Source organism: Sphaerodactylus townsendi, linkage group LG04 (genome assembly GCF_021028975.2).
Source record: "Sphaerodactylus townsendi isolate TG3544 linkage group LG04, MPM_Stown_v2.3, whole genome shotgun sequence".
Lineage (NCBI taxonomy): Eukaryota > Metazoa > Chordata > Lepidosauria > Squamata > Sphaerodactylidae > Sphaerodactylus > Sphaerodactylus townsendi.
This window is the reverse complement of record NC_059428.1, coordinates 103,483,551-103,505,178: the sequence shown is the minus strand read 5'-3', so window position 1 is coordinate 103,505,178 and position 21,628 is coordinate 103,483,551. Positions and strand designations below refer to the sequence as shown.

The following is a 21,628-nucleotide window of genomic DNA, read 5'->3' as shown; positions in this document are numbered from 1 at the left end:
ACTGACAACTAGTTATCTGTCAGTTGCCAATAACAGCTACAAAACTCCAGAACCATTCAATTTACTATATGTTTAAAAAAAAGCCAAAAAGGCTTTTCATTCACCAGAACGATCAGATTCTACAGATCCCTGAATCTCTTAGCATTCAACCATTCAAGTTATACCAATAAAAAGGCTTGTTAAAATTTATTTATAATTTATTTGTATGATCTGTCAATCTCCACAACATTTAAACTCTTCTGCTCTACACGAAAGAACCCTTCTGCAAAAAGGCCAGCTAAACCTATACAGCCTCAGAGATCTGACATTTCCTTCAGTATAGCCATAAAGATCAGCCATTCACTGCTGCATGACATTTACAGACCATGGGCTATGAATCTATGACAGTTACAGAATGCTAAACTCAACATCTGAGGAGGTCCAGAAGGCTGACAACAACATGGCCGCACAAATAGCTGACCACTCCTGCATAGTGTCATGTTATGTTTTATTCTTCTACTCTCTTGACTGCAGTTAAAACTGGCATATCGTAATCTTTTTTTAAAAAAAAGTTCCACATTACTCTCACAAAATATATAAGGGAAATGTTACTGAATCTTGTTATCTGCCAATAATCTTGAACAAGATTTTCCATGTATGATGCTTTTCTATGTGTTTCACATTTGAGTCACTAGTATGTATAACCTGTGTTATACACTAGTAAGTATAACCTCCAATGCTGTATAGACACATCACAATCCCAGGACAGACTACAAGACAATAATAGATTTACTGGTTTTACAGAATTTGCTGAAGCATACAAATAAATTATAAATAAATTTTAACAAGCCTTTTATTGGTATAACTCGAATAACACAGGAACATAGTAAAAAAAATAGGGACAACTATAGCCAGTGGAGCAAATCGGGCTTCAGAAAAGAAACAAATATGTTAACAGTACATGATCTTTTGCAAAAAAAAAAAAATTGCTATCACTTCATTAAACACGGGATCAGAGCTATTCAATAACAATGGGATTTTCACGAAAGGATCTCTGTCATTCAAAAGAAGATGAATGCACGGGGAATATCTGGCCCTGCTTTGTGCTTAGAGCATGACAAAAATGGATGCTGGAAAGATTCGACCTGGGCTACCTGACAGGAGCATAACCCAGCCACTGAAGCCAGCCCCCTGAATCTGCCTCTGAGGACTGGCCAGGGCATGATGTTAAATCTTGCTAAAAGCAAGGGCTCTCCTGTAAGTAGGATTAAACAGCTGGGACAAATATTTGGCCATGTGGCCATATTCAGATGGAATAAGGAGGCTCAGGGGACAACCAGTCTTTTTAGCCATCACCATTAGGGATTGGAGTTCCCAATGGAAGAGGTTGAATTTTAAAGCCTCATAAGCCTCCTTAGCTGAGAGATGGTATAAAGACTCCTCCTGAAGCACAGGGGCTTCTATTTTCCTTTGGACTACAGAGAGCCAGTTAGAGCATTTGACATCTTGGAGCACATGATACAAAAGACATGGAGGACTGCTCTGATGGTGCACTCTTAACCAGTATTTAAAGGCTCTCAGCCAGGCTAATGTGGACTGGCCTAATTCAAAGAGAGCAGCAAATGGCACACAGTTAGGAAAGACTATAACGTGATGAAAAAATTTGGATTGTACCATATTTATTGAGGGGTTTACTGCATTAATCCAGACTGGGGCTCTGTAAAGTAACAGGGGGCCTATTTTAAGAACTGAATACACACAGTGCAACTGGAATGAATTGATTTCCCATCCTGTAAAAGAAACGGGAAATAGCATTGGAGGCATTTGCGAGCAATAATGAGATAAGATGTGCTCTCCAAGAGAGATTATAGTTGAATAGGATACCTAAGTATTTAAATGGTTTTATTTTTTCTAAGCAAGTATTGTTGTTTCTCCCGTTGTGTTTTTGAAACCGTCTTGCAAAAACTATCAGCTCCACCCCCAGGAATGCCCCTGCCCCCCCCCCCCCCACATGCCGGCATTTCTTCACGGCAGCCTGGACTTCAAGGTTTCACCAGCACAGTGCGATGGGTGAGTTGGCTGCAGGAGTTTCTGACCCTTCGGTATGTCAGTGTGGCTCTCGACTCTTAACATTCAGCCCCCCGCCCCCGCATCTGGACTGGGCAGCCCTAGTGCAATCCTAAATACAATTACTGCAATGCATTTAGACTAGAGTAACACTTCAAAGGATTGGACTATGATTCTTCTCTTCTACAAACTTTATCTTTTCTTCACATTGTAGGCAAGCTATAATCTTGATCATTTTGTTACAACTTCTTGTCGAGTTCTACTCTATTACTGTCAAAGATTATACAACACAGAACTCAAAACAATACCAAAAGTACAACTCCACAATGAACAACGTGATGTTTTCTGCTCCTTTAACATTCTTGCATTATGACAATTGAAAATCATTCAGATAAGTTTTCCATAAAGGGGTGGAGGAGGCAGCTAATTTGTAAAACTTGCAAATTTTAAAAAGAGGTTACTTCTTCTAACATCTTGGAAATATATAAAAATCCTCCCACACTGCGGTAATGCAAATATAATTAATCCATCTTTGTACCTAGGAGCCAGCCCATGAATCAGATTTGTATGTAACAAACATTTTCATCATCATCATCATCAACACAGATCTCTTGACAAGACTTGGCCACCGAGCTTCTTTCTCTTTTCAATGACGTTGATTTTGGAAATGCTGAGTCATTGCTGTTGTTCAGCAACAACATAATTGTCAAGATTATCCACTGGTCAATCTAATTTAACCAAACTATTGTTTTAACCAAACTAATTTAACCAAACTCTGTCCCTCAGACCCACCAACTGGCTGGAAATTATGATTTCTTGCGAAGTAACACTGAGTATATATTACACAAGATGGGAAACAGAAGTCCCAGAAAGCCATATTGGTCCAAATATTTTTTTTAAAAAAAGTCTTATGCATGACGAACCATAGTAAAAAAATACTAATAAGAGAATGGTAGCCATAGATCAACTTCTCCTCCATAAATCTGTCCAAGCCCCTTTCACTTCTTCAGTTTGTTGTCAGACACATTCAGTATAACCCAAAGGAAATGTGACTGAAGTAGGCTTTGGGGTAAACGAAGTGCTCTTTTGTGTCTCTGGCAGAACTAAGTATCATCCTGCTGAAGCACAGATTTTTTTTAAAGCTCCAGCAGCTTCCCTGTCAAATATATATCAGTATTTCTGTTTTTCCTTTTAATATGGAAAAAAGAAATTACTTCACAGCTGATATATATTGACAGTTGAGAAACGTGCAGCACGTAGAAAGGCTCCATAAAATGCACTTTAGAACTAAATGAGGGTGGGGGAATCCTGATCAATCCTTTTGGATGCCCCCCGAAAAAGAAAAGCACTATCTTGATCCTGCTTGATCTGAGATTGCAAATGCCTTAGCAGACCAGGTGCTCAGGAGCAGCAGGAGAAGCAGCAGCAGCAGGCCACTGCTTTCACATCCTGCACGTAAGCTTCCAAAGGCACCTGGTGGGCCACTGCGAGTAGCAGAGTGCTGGACTAGATGGACTCTGGTCTGACCCAGTAGGCTCTTTCTTATGTTCTTAAACTATGATGCGTGAAAGTTAATACTGAAATAAATGTTAATTTTTAAAGGGCCACTTGACTTGTTTTATTTTGCTATAATGAACTAGCAGTTACCTTTTTGCAACCCTATGCAGTTACAGAGGAGAATTAAGCTACATAGGGATAAATGGGTTTACAGTGAGACTAACTTCTCAGTAAACATGCATAAGATCAAACTGGTCCCATCTGCCAATTCAGTGTTGAGCAAATTGGCCCTTGCTGCCTTTGAAACAAACCCCTTCAATAATATCTGAAAGTTTAGCAAATGCTTCACTGCACTGGGACATTCCAAATTATCCAACACAGCAAAAACTTAAAAACCATCAGAAGCACTTCATAGTTGCCACTGTAACCTGGCACTTGGGGTTTGATAAACTGAGGTATAACCCAACACGCTCCCACATATTATTCGCTGTAAAGAATAGTTTACATGCATGGAAGAATAAATAAATGGATATTTGTATGCATCTCTGAACACATAAAAGCAGGGTAACGAAGCTTTGAATAGATGCAATTGGAACAGCTAACCAAGATCATAGTCTCAAGGGGTAGTGTGCAGAACTTCCATGAAAAGGGCTAGTGGATACTTAGACCTCTTCTGCACATGCAGATTAATGTACTTTCAATCCACTTTCACAATTGTTTGCAAGTGGATTTTGCTATTGCGCACAGTAAAATCCAGCTGCAAAGTGCACTGAAAGTGGGTTGAACGTGCATTATTCTGCATGTGCAGAAGGGGCCTTTCTCTCAGACAACTATAATATATACTTATTCTGTCCTTCCTCTAAGACAGCGGTTCTCAACCTGTGGGTCGCGACCCCTTTGGGGGTCGAATGACCTTTCACAGGGTTGCCTAAGACTCTGCATCAGTGTTCTCCATCTGAAAAATAGTTAAATGTTAGGGTTGGGGGTCACCACAACATGAGGAACTGTATTAAAGGGTTGCGGCATTAGGAAGATTGAGAGCCACTGATCTAAGAAGTTCCAGATGGTATATATAACTTTTCCCTGCTCCTTTACTTTCCATCTGAAATACAGACACTTCATATGGTATGCGGTGGGTAAAGTTCTACATAATAAAACAGGGGCACTTAATGGCTAAGAATGTTTATTCTAGCATGAGCTTTCATGAGCCAGAGCTCCCTTCTTCAAATGCTTACTGGAAGGAAAACATTTCTGAGATATTTATAAATAAGTCACAGAAGGTGGGAAGAGGAGGAGTTGGGAGTTGAGAAGCTTATTGTCTAATTAAAGTTATAGTTTAATTTCTAGTGACTACAATTAAAGCTATACATACTCATAATTAACATTATTAAATTGCAGAATTCACATAACTACATGATACCCCAGAATAGCCATGGGAAACGTTCTGAGGTACGTATGACAATGCCACATGAACTTGATGTACAAGCCAAGAACATGGACTAACACCTGGAATGTCCTGCCTACAGATGCAAAATTTCCAGAAATCCTGAGTGCCCGGGGAAAACACAACACCATTGTTATGTCTTTTTTTGTGTGTGGAGAGAGGGACTGAAGCAGATGCAATCCTTACTTTCCAATCAGACAACTTTTTAACAGCATAAAATATATGATTTTTAACTTAAACTGCTATTTGGCATACTTATGGAATTTAAAAGTACAAATATATTTGTTTTCTATTATAAAATAGCAAGTATACCTCACACTTGTGAAGCAAACTGCTTCACCCTATACTAACTACCACAGCATATGTATCTTGAAACTCTTCCATGGAGTCACAATAGGAAGGACTACTTGCATGTTTATATATTAAGCTAAACTGATAAAATATATTGAACTCTAAAACATATTATAGAATACTAACTGCAGCCAGTATTTATACTGAAACAACAGCCCTGAAAATATTGCTTAAGCCTACAGTGCAACTTTTTTCCCCTCAAATGCTCCCCCAAACTTCCACTTGAAAAAAATTATATCTGACAATTCTTGTGTAAGAACCACTTCGCACATTCTAAAAGATAAAACAATTCATAGGAGATTTCCACCCCCCCCCCCACCCGGACTAAAAGCATCACATACTGAGCATTTCCTCCCTTCCAACAACATCCTGTGTTTAATATTTCTGGCAAGCCTGTGTAGAGAATGAAAGAATCCAAGATGTACAACTAGACATGCTACCAAGATTGGCAGAAAAGAAACAGGGGCTACAACAGTGCAGAAGAACAAGTGTGGCATGCCAGTGTCAGTTTATAAAACTGTTTGCATTTGGTTATACTGGCAGAAGGATTCTATATTTAATGTCTTGCTATTCTAGTGCTGCATGCTGTTGTTAAAGCATGAAAAACATCTAATGAATACTGTATGATGCTAAAGTTAATAAGACTATGGCTCATGAAGCAAAACAAATTCAGTTTCCTCATAGATTAGATTTCATTAGCTGCTATGAATGAAAAAAAAACACCACTGTTCATTAAATGGAATAATATTTATTATATTTACATACTGATTTTCCTGCAGTTTATTTACTGAAGTAAGGTTACATACAATTTAGGCATTGACATGAAATCACCAAGATTCTCTAGAAAGGGCTATCAAACCATGTCCTTGTCCAATTTAAGTATCCACTTTCAAATCTGATCCAAAGTTATTTTTGTCAGAATAATAGCAACTGAAGTGGAGATAGTGCAGGGTGTGTTTGTGTATATGTGTTAGTTTACAGGATACAGTTAGAGAAATCATTATATTACTGAAAAAACATGACTTTGTATTACAGATTTAATAAAATCCTAGTTTTTTCAAAGCCCTTGTAAGGAAGAAACACTATTTTATGTAAAGATTAAAGTATATACAATATAAGTAGGCCTTCAAAAATAGATCCCTGATCAATATTGCATTCAAAGATATTGCTGGATACTACATAATTCATTTCAAACACAAAATATTTTACCAACACAGTAGAGTCAGTGAGGTTTTACACACAGCTGCAACAAAATACAAATCTTGATATTCACCGAGAAAACTAATAGCTGAGACATGGCAAGAGTCCTGTTTAAATTAACCTTGATCCATCTTACAGGAAGAGGTTTATTGCTGCCAAACACAGGCAGAGACCTGCTCAACATCTGAACAAATATTTTCTTCTTTACAAGGCTTGGAACAACTTTGTTGCCATAACAGATAAATCAGAAAAAGGGAAAATTATTTCCAGTATTCAAAAGACTAAATGCCACACTCATAGCAAGGGTGACAAAAAGTCTTAAAGGAAAAGGTGACATGTCACTGGTGCTGAATAATCACCAGACTCGAACAATAGAGGGTGCAGATGGGGTTAAAAAAAGAACAGCAGTGGGAGGTAACCTGGTCTCTACCCCTGATAAGTTCACAGGTCACCTGCGTATTTCAAATGTTTTGGCTGAGATTCATAGATCTGTTGATGACAAACGCGCCTAGGAGTGGACAGCTGAAACATATCACCCTTGCAGAAGAGGAACGAAACAAAGGCAGTTATGATCCAAGTCAATATTATTTCTGTGTCTCAAGCTATAAAAAAGGGGGAAAACACACAACATTCCCATAGTAAAGCTAATTTAAAGATATGAAGGCACAGAACCCATACTTTTCAATCTACCAAAAAGCAGCTAGAGATATTAGAACACTGCAGCATGAACAAAATCCCTTGTTCAAAATCCCTTTAGGATTTGGGGAAAAAATACAACACCTAATTGGAGATAAGAAGGTAACAACCTCCAATTAAAAAAAAAAAATCAAAGCCACCCACTTTTCAAGTGGTAGACTTAGCAAGTTTTCTACAAACACTGGGGCTGAAGCCACAGAGGAGTGCAAGGGAAGCAGAGGTGAAATATTAGTAACCTCGAAAAACTCTTCTTGCTGTAAGAGAACACTGTCTGTAAAATTTACACAGGAAAACTACTGGGTCATTGTAATAATTGGAAGTCTGGTTAAAGAACATAGGATGCAGATGACCAGGACAAATGTCATCGGAACTGTGAACAATAATGTGGAGAAACCTCCACAAGAATTGTTCCTATCTATACCTATGCACTAACGTAAGGCAAGCAATAGACGTGGGGGGAGAAGATGAGTGCTTTTGGGTCCTCAAAACCCACATGTGGTATCTTTGTACTGAAACAGTTATGAAAGCTCCAACAGCAAGTAGCCAACGCATTACAACTCAGAATATGCTTTGGGTAGCCGTGTTAAGTCTAGTACAACAAACAAACAACACCTTGCAACACTTTTAAGGATTAGCAAACTGCCTGAGGCATAAGCTTTTTTTAAGGCTCCATTTCATCTGATGGAGGGAGATCTAGCTCACAACAATTGAAGCATCGTTTCAGTGGCAGGCCAGGGCTCCTCTTTTAGATCCTTTCTGCACATGCAGAATAATGCACTTTCAATCTACTTTGCAGCTGGATTTTACTGTGCAGAATAGCAAAATCCACTGGCAAACTATTGTGAAAGTGGATTGAAAGTGCATTATCCTACATGTGCGGAAGAGGACTCAGAGTATCATCACGGTTCTCTTTCCAAAAACAAGAGTGGATTCCACATAGCAAATTTATAACGAGTTGCAATCGTTACAAATGAACTCGGTTTCCCTTATAACTCGTTATAAACATGCTGTGCGGAAACACTTAAGGAGCCCCACATCCACCAACCAACCCCGCGTCCACAATGCCAATGCGAGGCACTCTGAGCACCACCATCCCCGCCAATCTTTTGGGGACCCCCTGTCTCTCCTCCCTGGAGGTTCTTTGCCGAAAAGAGGAGGGAGGCTTGCATTTCATTTGCATTTCCCATAAGGAGTATGGCTGCTTCCTCCCCGCCCTTTCCCCTCACAGCCAAGACCCCGCCGAGAAGAACAAGGCGCGAGAAGCGCTCCAAAATGGCGGCTGCGTGCGCGCCGTTGCTATCCACGAGCGCCTTGAGGCAGCGCCGGAGGGGGTGGGGAGAGTCTAGCATCAACCCCCGCGCCGGTTTCTTTCTCCGCTTCATACCTTTCCGAAATGTGCGGCCCAGTGAAGGGGGGTCCACCCGTAGAAGGAGTCCTCGGCCACCAAGTCTTCGCGGGGCGTGCCCTGCAGCAGGGCGCACAAAGCCGGCAAGTCGCCATCGCGGCAAGCGCGGTGCAACGGGAAGCGCAAGGCCAGCAGCTCCTCGCTAGAGAAACCCGCCGCCGGGCCGGCTCCCAGGGACATAGCGGGAGAGTGGGGTCCGTCCAACCGTGCAACGAAGGCACCGACTGCCACCACGGCGCCGCGACTGCCGAGCACAAAGGAAGGGAGGCGGCACTGGAAAGGGTCTCCACCCCGGCCAAGGCGGAGCAACCAAGCGCCGGGCTAAGGAAACGGCGCTGCTTTATTGCAGGGTGCCTCTCAGGCTCATTCCGCACAGCATATCTATAACGAGTTGCAATCGTTATGAATTAACTCCTTTTCCTTTGAAAGGGAAACGAATTCATTTATAACGATTGCTAATCTCTGTAAATCTGCTGTGCTGAATCGACCTCCGATGCCTGGCTAATGCTGGCCAGAGTCGAGTTGCCTGAGTTTTTTAAGCTCAGGGAGGTGGGTGTATATATCCTTATTTTGTGGCGACAATTGAACAGATTTGGAAATTCAGGGGAGGTTTTGGACCAGTAAGTGTTCAAGGCCCGCGGAGATGAGTCTTGGGGTACCACGAAACCTCACAGATAGGTTTTAGTGCGCATGAACCTGCTTCTCATCCTCATAAATACAATGGCTCATTCTGTTACAGGCAAAGAAACACAGGTGTAGGATGCCATATAACCCGTTTTAAGGGGGGGGGGGCTTCACACAGATCCTGCCTCCCCAAACGAGCCATTGTGTGGTGTCCAATATTTCTTTACCAAATATCAAGCCAACAGATGAGGGTTTTAAGTAGCTGCATTTGCAAAGAAAGGGGAGCTGTCCTTACATGGGCAGACTCTGCCAAAACAACAAATCCACAGCATATTTATTCCCTTCTCCAAGTTTCACCACATCCTATGTTCCCCCACTGGCTAAGGGTACTTGGAGTTACAGCTTTCCAATCAGCCTATTTACATGTTGCTCCTTGATATATTTCCCCCTCCCCAATTCTTCCTGTATGTTCATTATCAATGTTCCTTATTCAAGCTGGGGTGTAAAAATTAATATGCATTAGCTAATTATGCATGCCTCCTTTACGCGACCTGCCCTTTGCTTGTTGTTTCTGTCTACTCAGCTTTGTGACTTTTGTTACAACTCATATACCTGTTTTTGCCTCTATACGTCCTCTTTATCATTTGTTTTTATCTTGTGGTTGGTACGTTCTATCCCATCATTCTGAACAAACATCTGTATATCATCTGCTTTCATTTTGTGGTTGATAAACTCTTGAATGTACATTATTCTCTTTATCATCTTATCTCACGGTTGGAAATTCTTGAACAAACATTAGTCTGTTAAAATCCTTTAACTTTTAATTCCCGCTCCTCTTATTCTAGTAGAAAACACATTCCTCCTATTTCACAATTGCACGGCCATTGCAGGAAGGCCCCTTTTCCTTTTTTTAAAAAAATTGTGGCTTGCATCTGCATAGCTTTGCGGGTGCAGCTGATCATATTATGAGGCAATGGTATGGCTGTGGGTATTCATCTCTGCATGCCTGCGTAGCTACACATGTGTGGCAGGTATGGTAAATAAAAAAACCCAGAAGTGTCTCTGTGTAAAGATTCAACAGCAACCTGAATTGTTTCTGTGGCCTCTAATCGCTGCCTGCATTGAACACATGTGAATAGGAAAACAGGAAAACGGGTTCCTTTATCACAACTGCAACCCGTTACACATTTGCTGTGCAGAAGGGGCCAATGTCTGCAATCATGAGGCTTTGCTTATTGCATCTAGCACTCGAAAGCTTATGCTGGAATAAAATGCTGCTAGTCCTTAAAATGCCACAAGGGTCTTGTTTATTCTTAACTTCAAAGGACTTATTTTGGGATGTAAAAACAACAACTGCAGCAGCTCAAGGCTTTGCACCATCTGAGGCAACTTCCATTCATGTCATGTGGGAAGGTCATGTAGGCTTCCGCGGATCTGTTGCCCTCCCCCAGGGAAATGTTCCTTTTTTTTTTACCACAACGTAAATTTGAGAAGCTATTAATTGCAAACATATCTGCAAACAAAATTGCAAACATGATTTTTCTCTGATGCACTAAATAATAATAATGTTTGGATTTATACCCCACCTTTCTCTCCTGTAAGCAGACTCAAGGTAGCTTAAAAACTCCTTTCCCTTCTTTTCCCCACAACAGACACCTTGTGAGGTAGATGGGGCTGAGAGAGTTCCGAAGAACTGTGACTAGCCCAAGGTCACCCAGCAGGAATGTAGGAGTATGAAAACACATCTGGTTCAACAGATAAGTCTCCGCCACTCAGGTGGAGGAGTGGGGAATCAAACTTGACTTTCCAGATTAGAATCCACCTGCTCTTAACTACTACATCATATCTTCATTCTCCCATTAATAATACTCACACTTATTCCATCAAATGTTTGCAGGCTGGGTGGAGTCTAGCAAGTACACATATAAAAATATTCACAGAGGCTGTTTTGGCCTCACTTGTATAAAGTTTCGGAGCTGCTTAGCATGATTACCTACAGCAGTGATGGCGAACCTTTTCGAGTGCCCAAATTGCAACCCAAAACCCACTTATTTATCGCAAAGTGCCAACACGGCAATTTAACCTGAATACTGAGGTTTTAGTTTAGAAAAAATGGTTGGCTCCGAGGCGTGCATTACTCAGGAGTAAGCTTAGTGGTAGTCGGTGGCTTTGCTTTGAAACAACCGTCCAACTCTTCCAACGGGTGAATCACGACCCTAGGAGGGTTTACTCAGAAGCAAGCCCCATTGCCAGCAACCAAGCTTACTCCCAGGTAAAGGATTGTGCTTTAGTTCTTCACTTGAAAATCAGTGATTTAGGGCTTAGATTTAATGCTAATAATTGAGCCCAGTGGCCGAGGCCAGCCTAGATGTGTGAGGAGGGAGCACTCTGTGCGTGCCCACAGAGAGGACTCTGAGTGCCACCTCTGGCACCCGTGCCAGAGGTTCGCCACCACTGACCTACAGTGATCATTATACAAAGAGTTACTGTAGGTATTCTGAAGAGCTTGAACATGCCCTCCAGGGTTTCCAGTCCTTGCCACAAGAGATCCCCAATTTATATGTTCCCTGACCATAAATTTTAAATACTATTTGATATGTGGCTGCTGTTGGAGAAGGGCAAAGCTAAAAGCCCCTTGGGGTGCATTTAACCAGTGGTTTGAATACTTGGATCTTTTTGAAGCTAAGCGTAGAGTGTAAACACTATTGGGTTCATATTTTAATGACTGCTAAATCTAAAGCCCTACTATTAAATTATTAAATCGATGTAGTGGATATTGAAAAAATGTAATGTACAGCTCATACTGGGATTTGAAAATGGGCTTGTTTTTATACTTGCATAAGTCTTTGAGGTCTGTGACTGCCTGGGCAAAAGCCAAGATTCTCATATGGTTTCACCAGCTGGGTCTTTCCATCAAGAATCTCCAGATAAAGGGCCCAAGTCCCACTGCAATGGAAAAGTTTCAAGCTGCCCCTAGTTCTCGTGCTGGGATTACAGTTGTAACAAGACCTGTAATTTTCCACTGGGGAATTCCTAACATCGGGTGGATTAACCAAACTTTTTTAAAAATCCCTGTTTGCTGTTTTTCTAAACCAGAGAATCTTGGGCTTAGTTTTCCACCAGGGCTTACTTCAGCTCTCATAAGACTCAATTCTGGAACTGATAAAAAAGAAGGAAAAAGTGCCTCTGATTCTAGTAATGAATGGCCAAAGCAACTCATATCTGAGATTAGGTGGGGCTTGCAGGAAAAATTTCAATTTAGGACTTACCTTGTTCAAATAAAAAGTTATCAGAGGCTGTGTGTACATTAAATGGGAAGGGAAGATCTGCTTTTCTGAGCAGGCACATGCTTGGGTGGCTGCAGTCCAACTGCAGCTTCTGTGTGCCCGCCCTCTGGGAGTACCTGCATATGAGAGTATTCCTCAGAGTTTAATACCATAGAGTCTGTCCTCCAAAGCACCAGTTTTCTCCAGCAGAACTAGTCTCTGTAGTCAGAAATCAGTTGTAATTCTTGGAGATATCCAGGACCCACCTGGGGGTTGGCAACATTATATGAAGACACAGAAGTTCTCCCCTTTCATATTTTGCAGTACATGTATTGAATAAATTGTAACACAGTTCTTGAATCTTTATAAAAGACCAAAAAAAAAAGTTTCTCCTGAAGAAAACAGGTAGAAATAATTGAATTATTGGCGTGCAATCTATTCTGTGCCTACTAATGGACACATGGAGACCAAAAGAAAAGTGGATGCTAATTGAGAGTGTCTGTGAGCAATTCAGACCTGCACTGTCTAGTCATTACAGCAAAGATTGCAAAGAAGAGCAGTCTTTTGGAAGCTAGCCAAAATAGAAGCTCCGCATATAAGAAGATCACCCCCACAGCTTTAGTACTACTAAAAAGGGGTGGATGGGTTAGGCAATCTGGCATCAGATCAAGTCACAGTAGACGAGATGTACTAGATCTAAACAACAAAATTATGTTCCCCTCAGCAAGAGTCCTAAATCACCCTAAGGAAGATAATCTGAAACCTACAGAGTTATCATTCCATCACTGCTATTATTTTTGGAACTGCATAGCATAGGTGAAAGGCCTGCTTAGCAAGTTTGTGTTAAATGGCTTGCCTGAGGAAAATTGAGGGAACTGCATGAGATTGTTTTGTGTGCATACTTGCATGCATAAAAATTGGAGATGGAGTAGCGTCTTAAAATACAGATTAAAGGTTTTCAAGCTATTGCATGATTCTTGCCTGCAAGCCTCATGGGACTACGTGACTGCAGCTAATCCAGGTGGCAGAATAGCATTGAGCAGATTTAAACAGTTCTTCCGTCAAGCATAGCCTCCCTTTTCTAGTTTACGATGACAGGTTGCCCTGACCTGGATTGTTCAGGCTTCACTAATCTCAATAGATTTTGAAAGCTAAGCGGGGTCAGCTCTGGTTAGTACTTGGATGGGAGACCAACAATGAAGTTCAGGGTTGTTATGCAAACCACCCCTGAACGTCTCTGGCCTTCAGAAAACAAAAAAACTTCTCTTAGGCCCCTTCTGCATATGCAAAATAATGTGTTTTCAAACCACTTTCACAACTGTTTGCAAGCGGATTTTGCTATTCCGCACAGCTTCAAAGAGCACAGAAAGCAGTTTGAAAGTGCATTATTCTGCATGTGCGGAATGAGCCTGAGTTCCAGAAAATCCTAAATTGGCTGTGACTTAATGGCATTCTCCACCACCACAGCTCTAATAGCCTTGGTAAAGTAAAAGCAAAGTTTCCCCTTCAGTCGTGTCCGACCCTGGGGTACCACTGCGAGCAGTGATTTCATAGGCAAGCCTCTTTTGTGGGGTAGTTTGCCATTGCTTTCCCCTGCTATTCTTTACCCCCTAGCTATGAGCTAGCCTTGGAGGAAGCTCTAAATGCAGCCTTCAAGTATTTTTGATTTCCACTCATGCAGGTCTTCTTGAGGCATGCAGAGGTTGCCAGTTTTTAATGTGGGCTCTATAGCTGTAGGTATAAACTACCTGAGTTCTAGCAATTAGCAGGTAATATCTCCACATCATATTGTATAGAAATACAAAAAAGACAGAAAAAGGCATTAAATAAGGAAAGACATCAATTAGTGGAAAAAATCAAAGACTGCAGAGACAAACTACAGAACAAAAATAATATAACTGACTATAATGAATTAAAATTACTAAATAAACAACTGGAGGAATTGGATCAATTAGAGTTATGGAAAAAAGACACATGGGTCAAAAACCAATTTCAAAGAACCAATATAAAGTCAATGAAACAACTAGCCAATTATTTAAAGAAAAAGAAAGAAAAACAAAGAGTTAAATCAATAATAAGTGAAAACAAAGAAAGAATAACAGGAAACATAAAAGAATTAGACAAAAGGTTTGCACAATTTTATCAAAAATTATTTAAAAGGATAGACACAGAAAAGGATAGAGGAAATACATAAAAAGATCCCTAACACAGGGAGGGAGAAACAAAGAGGTATGGAGAGAAGATATAACACAAAGAAGAAATAGAGCTTAGTAATACAAAAGAATTAAAGACCAACAAGTCTCCTGGTTTTAGATGGATTTACGACAAATCTATTACAAAAGGAAATGGCAGAAATATTAATACCTGAATTACAAAGGTTTATATAATAAAAGATATTAAAAGGGACAAGAAAATACCAGAAACATGGAGAGAAACAAGAAATAATCACTATATTAAAACCAAGAGAGTAATCCGAGAACTTAGGTTGAATCCATACAGACCTATAAGTTTATTAGAAGCCAGGATTATAAAATATTTACTAAAATATTGTCGAGACAGAATAAAGGAAAAATATTACCAGGAAAATAATTGGTCACGAGATCAATCACAGTTAAGTGAAGGATAGAGATATTAGCTATCCCATAAGAAATGTATTGAATGTGATGATGGGAACTTATGAAGTAAGGATAAAAAAAATATGCCATGATAAAATTAGATGTCTATAAAGCATTTGACACAGTTAGCCACATATATTTATTCCAAATAATGGAACAGGGCGAGGATTTGGAAAGGGATTGTAATAATGATATTAAAAAGAATTATATCAAAAACAATAAAGAAGCAAAAGATTATGATAAATAATGGATGAGTGGAAGAAATTAGGATAGAAGAGAGGGTGTGAAACAAGGATGTCCGCTTTCTCCATCGTATTATTTATGTAGTAGCAATGGAATACCTAAGCCGGATAGAATTGAGAAATAATATAGGTAGGATCAAAGGCTATAAAATCAATAAAAAGAAGAAATAAGATTAAACTTATTTGCAGATGATTTATTACTAATAACAACTAACCCTGCTAGGAAACTTTAAAAAGAAATTAAAAATAATATTAGAGACTTTCAAAAAGCATTCTGGTTTTGAGAATTGAAGTTTAATATGGAGAAATCTGGAAATCCTGGGAATAAATATAGAAAAAAAACTACTAGGAAAAGGAAATGAGGTGAAAGAAGAAGATTAAATATTTAGGTATAAGCATTAACAAATGGAAGAAGGAAAAGAGATGTTTTAAATATAATTACAGTAATATGGAAGAAAAATAATGGAAACAATTAAAAGGAGTGGCAAAGGGAAGAGAGAATCTATCTATTTCTAAGAGGGAATAAGTAGCATTAAAAATGTGTATAATGCCAAAACTCTTCCTATCTATTTAAGTACTTTGCCGTTGGAGATTAAGAAAAACAATTTGAGAAGAATGGGATAAGAAAAGAAGAATTAAAACTATGGGCATTTTAATCCAAAAGAAACCAAGGTGATGAAGATAAAATGAGTCTATCTATGTCTAAAAACTAATGGGCTGGGGGGCTCCCAAAATTACAGGAATATTACGAGGGCATTTCAAATAAAAGAGTTTGATGGGAATTCAAATAGATAAAAAAGAGACAGATGGATGAAGAGTTGAAAATGAAATAAACTTGAACAGGGTAGCTTTGGAATATATTCCAAGAGTTGTTTAAAAGAAATAGAAAGACAAAATTAAAAGGCCCTAGAAAGGTGTTAATGGAAATCTGGGAGAAATGGAAGGAAAATGGATGCCAGGGCTACTGCAGGTGCTGACACCACTTTCATGAGCATGGTTGGACAGGAAGGAGGCACAAACAATAAGATCTCTACACAGACAAAGAGGAATATACAAAGGTAGCACAACTGTACAATGAGAAAGAGGGAGAATTAATACCGTTTCCAAAATTTTATAGAGAAAGGAGGTAAAAAGAAAACTGGATTTACTATTAAGAGGAATCTGGGGAAAAGATAAAAGCCTCAGGAGGGAGGAAGAGTGTATAATGAAAAGTTGTATAAAAAATATATGAGGAAAAGAAAAAGGACAAATATTGAGGAGTTATATACAAAAACATGATAGAAGATCAGAATTCCATGATGGGAGAATCATAATGGAAAAATGGCAACAAAGAGATGGAGTAGAAAGACATAGACCTTATTAAAAAGGATTATAAGACAGAAATATGAATAAAATAAAATAGATAAATATGCAAGGGGAACTAGAGAAAGAAATTAATATTAAAATGGGGCATTTATAGAACACAGAGAACAGTTGGCATATATGATAGAAGTGGGGCTCAGTCAGAAATGTTGGCATTGTGGAGAAAAAAATGCAATATATATACCCATATGTGGCTAGAATGTATAGAAGTAAAAAAATATGTGGAGAAAATGTGATAAAATACATAGAAAATATGTAAAAGGAGTAAAAAATACAGAGATAAATATAGATTTACTATTTTATAGGTATAGTGGATTATACTATAATAGAACAAAAAGAAAAAGAAAACTTTTCAAATTCATGATTAGAAGCGGTCCAAATGCAGTAAGAGCATTCGGGTGGAAGGGCAAAAAAATGTGGACAATGCAGAAAAGATTGGAATATGTATGGGAGCAAATATAATTAGAAATTTTTTTACGACACAATGTCAAAGAAATCAAATATGGCAAAAGAAAAACAAAAAGGGACCTATGAAGGGAGATTTGGATGGAATTCAAGAGACTGGCTAAGAAATTATGGAATTACAGAAGAAAAATGGATAAGAAGATTGAAAAGAATGGACCTGCTGCTGTGCATCTAAAGAAGAGAAGAAGAAGGAGGGAGGGGGGAGAAAGAGGGAAAAATGATATGGAGGATGTATATAAAGTATACAATATAAATCTGTAATAATTCCGAAATATCAATAAAAATATTAAAAAAAAAAAAAAAGGTAATATCTCCACATCATGAAAAGGTTCATTTGCTCATTTCTATGTGTCAAGTCTTATCAAGAAGTTCCCCCAAGCCAGGAATCCAAGTTCTTGGCTGCCAGTCTTCAGCTCTGCCCCAAAGTTGGGAACTAGAGCTTCTCAACCAGCCTGTATGGGTTCTGGAATTAGTATGGTAACCAAACAAAAGCACAGCTTAATATAGTGATGAATTCATTCAGTTGAGTGTAAGTATGTGCAGAAGAGGCAAAAACTTCAGAAAACAATAAATCTCTTAGTCCCAGATCAGGGTACTAACTAAACATTAAAGCAGGCAGTTTATGAATAGTTATTCTTGCCAGCCCATCAACACTCTGGTTAACTTCCCACCAGCCCGGCCTTCTAGGTCCAAATCTTGGTCAGCCCCACTGGCTACCCTCAGTTTCCAATCCGAAGTCCTGCAGAGTGCACCCATTTGTGAACCTTTGGCTTTTTTATCAAGAAAGTCCCATGTGGGGTTCCAATTTCAAACCAATCAGGCTTTGGTGGAAAACAGGTAAATTAACTAATGATCTCAATTGCCCCTCTCCTCCTGACTAAGCAAAAAGCCACAAGTTAGTAGCCATATGGTCACCTCCCCCCTCCCCCATTAGTGGCCAATTAACATTCTTGCCAGGTGCCAACCAAGGTCAGAAAACAAGATTTCTCACCTGGACATTATTGGAAAGTTCAAATATGCAAGGCCCCCTGAACTCCATCCTGCTGACCCCATGGCCGTAGCGAGGGGGAACTGCACCTGGGGCACATGTGCCCCTGCCCCGTGCCCCTGCCATACCCCCACCATGCCCCAGAACATGCCCCCACCCCATGCCCCCTTGGCGCTACACCACTGGCTGACCCCTTTTATTAATTACAACACTTGCAACTCAAAAACTACCCTCCCATATCCCATGATTTACAGAAATATATTTGACAAAAGGTAACTCTTAAAGAAAGGAAAAGACAGATCACTTAGGCATCTTTTGGTCAAAGGAAACTCCATGACAAGCCTCCGTTAAATACACAGCTAACTAAGATGGTTGAAAAGTTGGCTAGGATGTAGTAAGTGAAGTAGGAAGCTAGTTAACTCCTGTTAAAAGTAGAATTTTTAGGACACATTATGCACTGGTCAACACAGTGGAAATAGTAGAGATCCCGCCCCTCCATCTACTGTAAATATAGTGGGAAAGTAAAGGGGTAATGGGAGTAAGAAGGGAGAAATTGCAGTTGTTAGGGTTGCCACAGTAATTAAAGAATTGGATGAAATTTCCTTGTACCTCATACCTACCCTTTCTTCTGTTACTTTTGTGGCATGGACATTGCTACAGCATGGAATCATCCCACACCACTTGAGTAAAGTGAGACCAAAGGAGTGACATGTGACAGGTTATGGCTCCTCCCATGTGACCTGGGACTTCTCATGTTACCTGAGCAGCGTGGGAAGACGCCTTATTACGGTTGCTGCTATGCCACAAAGCTAACATAGGAAGAGATTATAAGAACTAACAGCTGTCTGTCCTTCCTACCCTGCAAGTGACAGCTGTTGAGACTTCCTTCCTCTGAAGCAGTTGTGCATGGGTGTGTTTTGCTGAGACAGCAGACATTTTTCAGCGTGTGCCACTGATAATTAACTATCAGTCCTGTGATTCTGAAATAGATGTATAGTCCCCAGGGCCTACATTTTTTTAAAATCCCCATAATGAAATTTATATATTTTTGATAGCACTTTTTTGAATATATGGTGTAAGAAGCACAATAAACTGTACCTTTGCTGCTGCTGATGAAAGGTTTGCATTGCGTTCACTACATAAATACTGTTTGCGCAAACATCTGTCGAAGCACTTGGATTTATGCCAGCTTTCTCCAGTTGACTTCTTGTGTTTACATGGGCATTCACATCACAATCCAGAACATTAGTTGTGAATTGAATTGCTCTGGTACTTCAGATTTATGACTAATGTCTTCAGTATGGGAATATGTTGAAATCCTTTCGTAGCTACCAGAGGCGTTCCTAGGCAAACCTGAGCCCTGGGCAAAACCTGAGTTTGGTGCCCCCCCCCATGGGCCGCCCTGAGTTTGGTGCCCCCCCCCCATGGGCCGCTTTCCTCTCCGGCTGGAGAGCAGGTCGCGCCCTCCGCGCCCGGGCAGCCCCCCCTCCTCCCGGCTCTAACGCACACGTCGCCTCTCCTGGCCGGCGGCGGCATGTGGGGGACCCCCGAGGGCGGCGGCTGCTCTGCCGGCTGGCGGCTGCTGCTCCGGGGCGGCCTGCCCGGGTGGGGGGGGGGGCGAACCGGTCCCTGACCTGGAGAGGAAAGCAGGAAGCAAAGGGAGAGAGAGGTAGCTTGAGTGGCCGGTGGCCCGGCGTATGTGGGGGGGGATCCCCACAGAGCGGTGGCTGCCCTGCGGCTGGCTGCTGCTTTGCTCAGAGGCGGCCTGACAGGCGCTAGGGGAACCCAGTCCCGCGGCTTGGAAGGCGAGGCGGCAGAGGGAGAGGCCAGCGGCTGGCTGCTGGCATGTAAGGGACCCCTAGAGAGGCGGCGGCCCTGCCGGCTGGCAGCTGCTGGTCCGGGGCGGCCTGCCCAGGCGCGGGTGGTGACCCTGTCCACGGCCGGAGAGGAAAGCAGGCGGCAGAGGGAGAGGAGAGGCTGCGGCGGCCAGCGGCGGCATGTAAGAAGAAGAAGGGGACCTGGGGCGGCTGCCTTACCAGCTGGCGGCTACTGCTCTGGGGCAGCCTGTCCGGGTGTGTGGCGGAGAGGAAAGCGGGCGGCAGAGGGAGATGAGAGGCCGCAGCAGCCGGCACGGGCATGCGGAGGACCCCTGGGGATGGGGGCGGCTGCCCTGCCAGCTGCTGCTCCGGGGCGGCCTTCCCGGGCGCATGGGAGCGACCCTGTCCCCAGCCCAGAGAGGAAAGCAGGCAGCAGAGGGAGAGGAGTGGCCGCTGCAGCCAGCGGCGGCATGTGAAGGACTTCTGGGGGCGGCGGCTGCTGCTTCGGGGCGACCTGCCCAGGTGCGGGGTGACCTGGTCCCCGGCCCAGAGAGGAAAGCGGGTGGCAGAGGGCAAGGCTAGGCCTCCGCTGCCGGCAGCAGCATGTGGAAGACCCCTGGGGCAGCCGCCGCCCTGCCGGCTGGCGGCTGCTGCTCCGAGTTGCGAGTGGTGGAAGTTGCGCTTGCGGCGGCCCAACAGGGGCTGGGCTGGGCAGGCTCAAGCTGGGGAAGATGGGCGGGACGGGGACTGCAGAGGAGGCGGAGGTGGAGCTCTCTTCCCCATGTGACTCACTCACTCACAACGTCATCAGTGAGTGACCTGCAGCCTGCTGGCTGCTCGGGTGACTTGACCAGGCCAGCCACCGTCCGAAGTGGGCGGGGCCAGTCAGACATTTTGTCGCCCCTCACGTGACCTGCAATTCCGTCGCCCAAGGCAGCTGCCCACTCTGCCCAATGGGCGGTCCGCCTCTGGTAGCTACTGCTGGTTGAGTTCCATGTGCCTTTGTTTAATTGTAGGCCTGCTTTCACCCATGTGAGCTGCTGTGATCGTTTGACTGGCAATCACTTGGATGATACAGGTCCCATGGACCTTCAAATCAGCATGCTTAAGATCAAAACATACTTGTGGCATTCATAGTGTCTTGTTGTTGCACTAGTTTTTGAGTCATTTTTTTACGGCAATACAGATTTTTGGCAGGCCGGATCGTAATAATGAATGGAACTATTAAAGTTTGCTTCAGCTGTCCCCAGTCTTGCTGGCTACAAAAGTAAGCTCAGTTAGTTCCAGTAAATGTTTTCATGGCATTTCTTCATGGAGTTCAGTATTACAGTTTCTCTTTTTCATAGTGGAAAGGAAAGATTTACTGGGTATGACGTTATAAAGTTTTCATACATAAATCTCAATTGTATTACTATTAAACCTTTATACTTTCTGCTTGCAGACTGACATCTTTTTTAACTCTCTTGCTGAAGAACCAAGTGGGCCCAGAAGTCTCATTCACTGCTTAGGCGGGAAGCCAGGAAAACCTTTCTACAGTTCTCTTAGGCCCCTTCTGCACAGCAAACGTATAATGGGTTGCAGTTGGGATAAAGTAACCAACCCATCTTCCT

At 41.8% G+C, this 21,628-nt stretch overlaps 1 protein-coding gene across 1 annotated transcript in view; it reads right to left on the bottom strand.

Moving 5' to 3' along the window:
* The window catches only part of ANKRD10 (ankyrin repeat domain 10), a 45,118-nt gene extending 36,196 nt beyond the window's left edge, over window positions 1-8,922 (bottom strand). The window contains exon 1 of the mRNA XM_048494502.1: window positions 8,619-8,922. Within this exon, the coding sequence (XP_048350459.1) occupies window positions 8,619-8,819 (201 nt within the window). The 5' untranslated portion in view covers window positions 8,820-8,922. The remainder of the gene's footprint in view (window positions 1-8,618) is intronic.
* Between the last annotated feature and the right edge of the window lie 12,706 nt (window positions 8,923-21,628).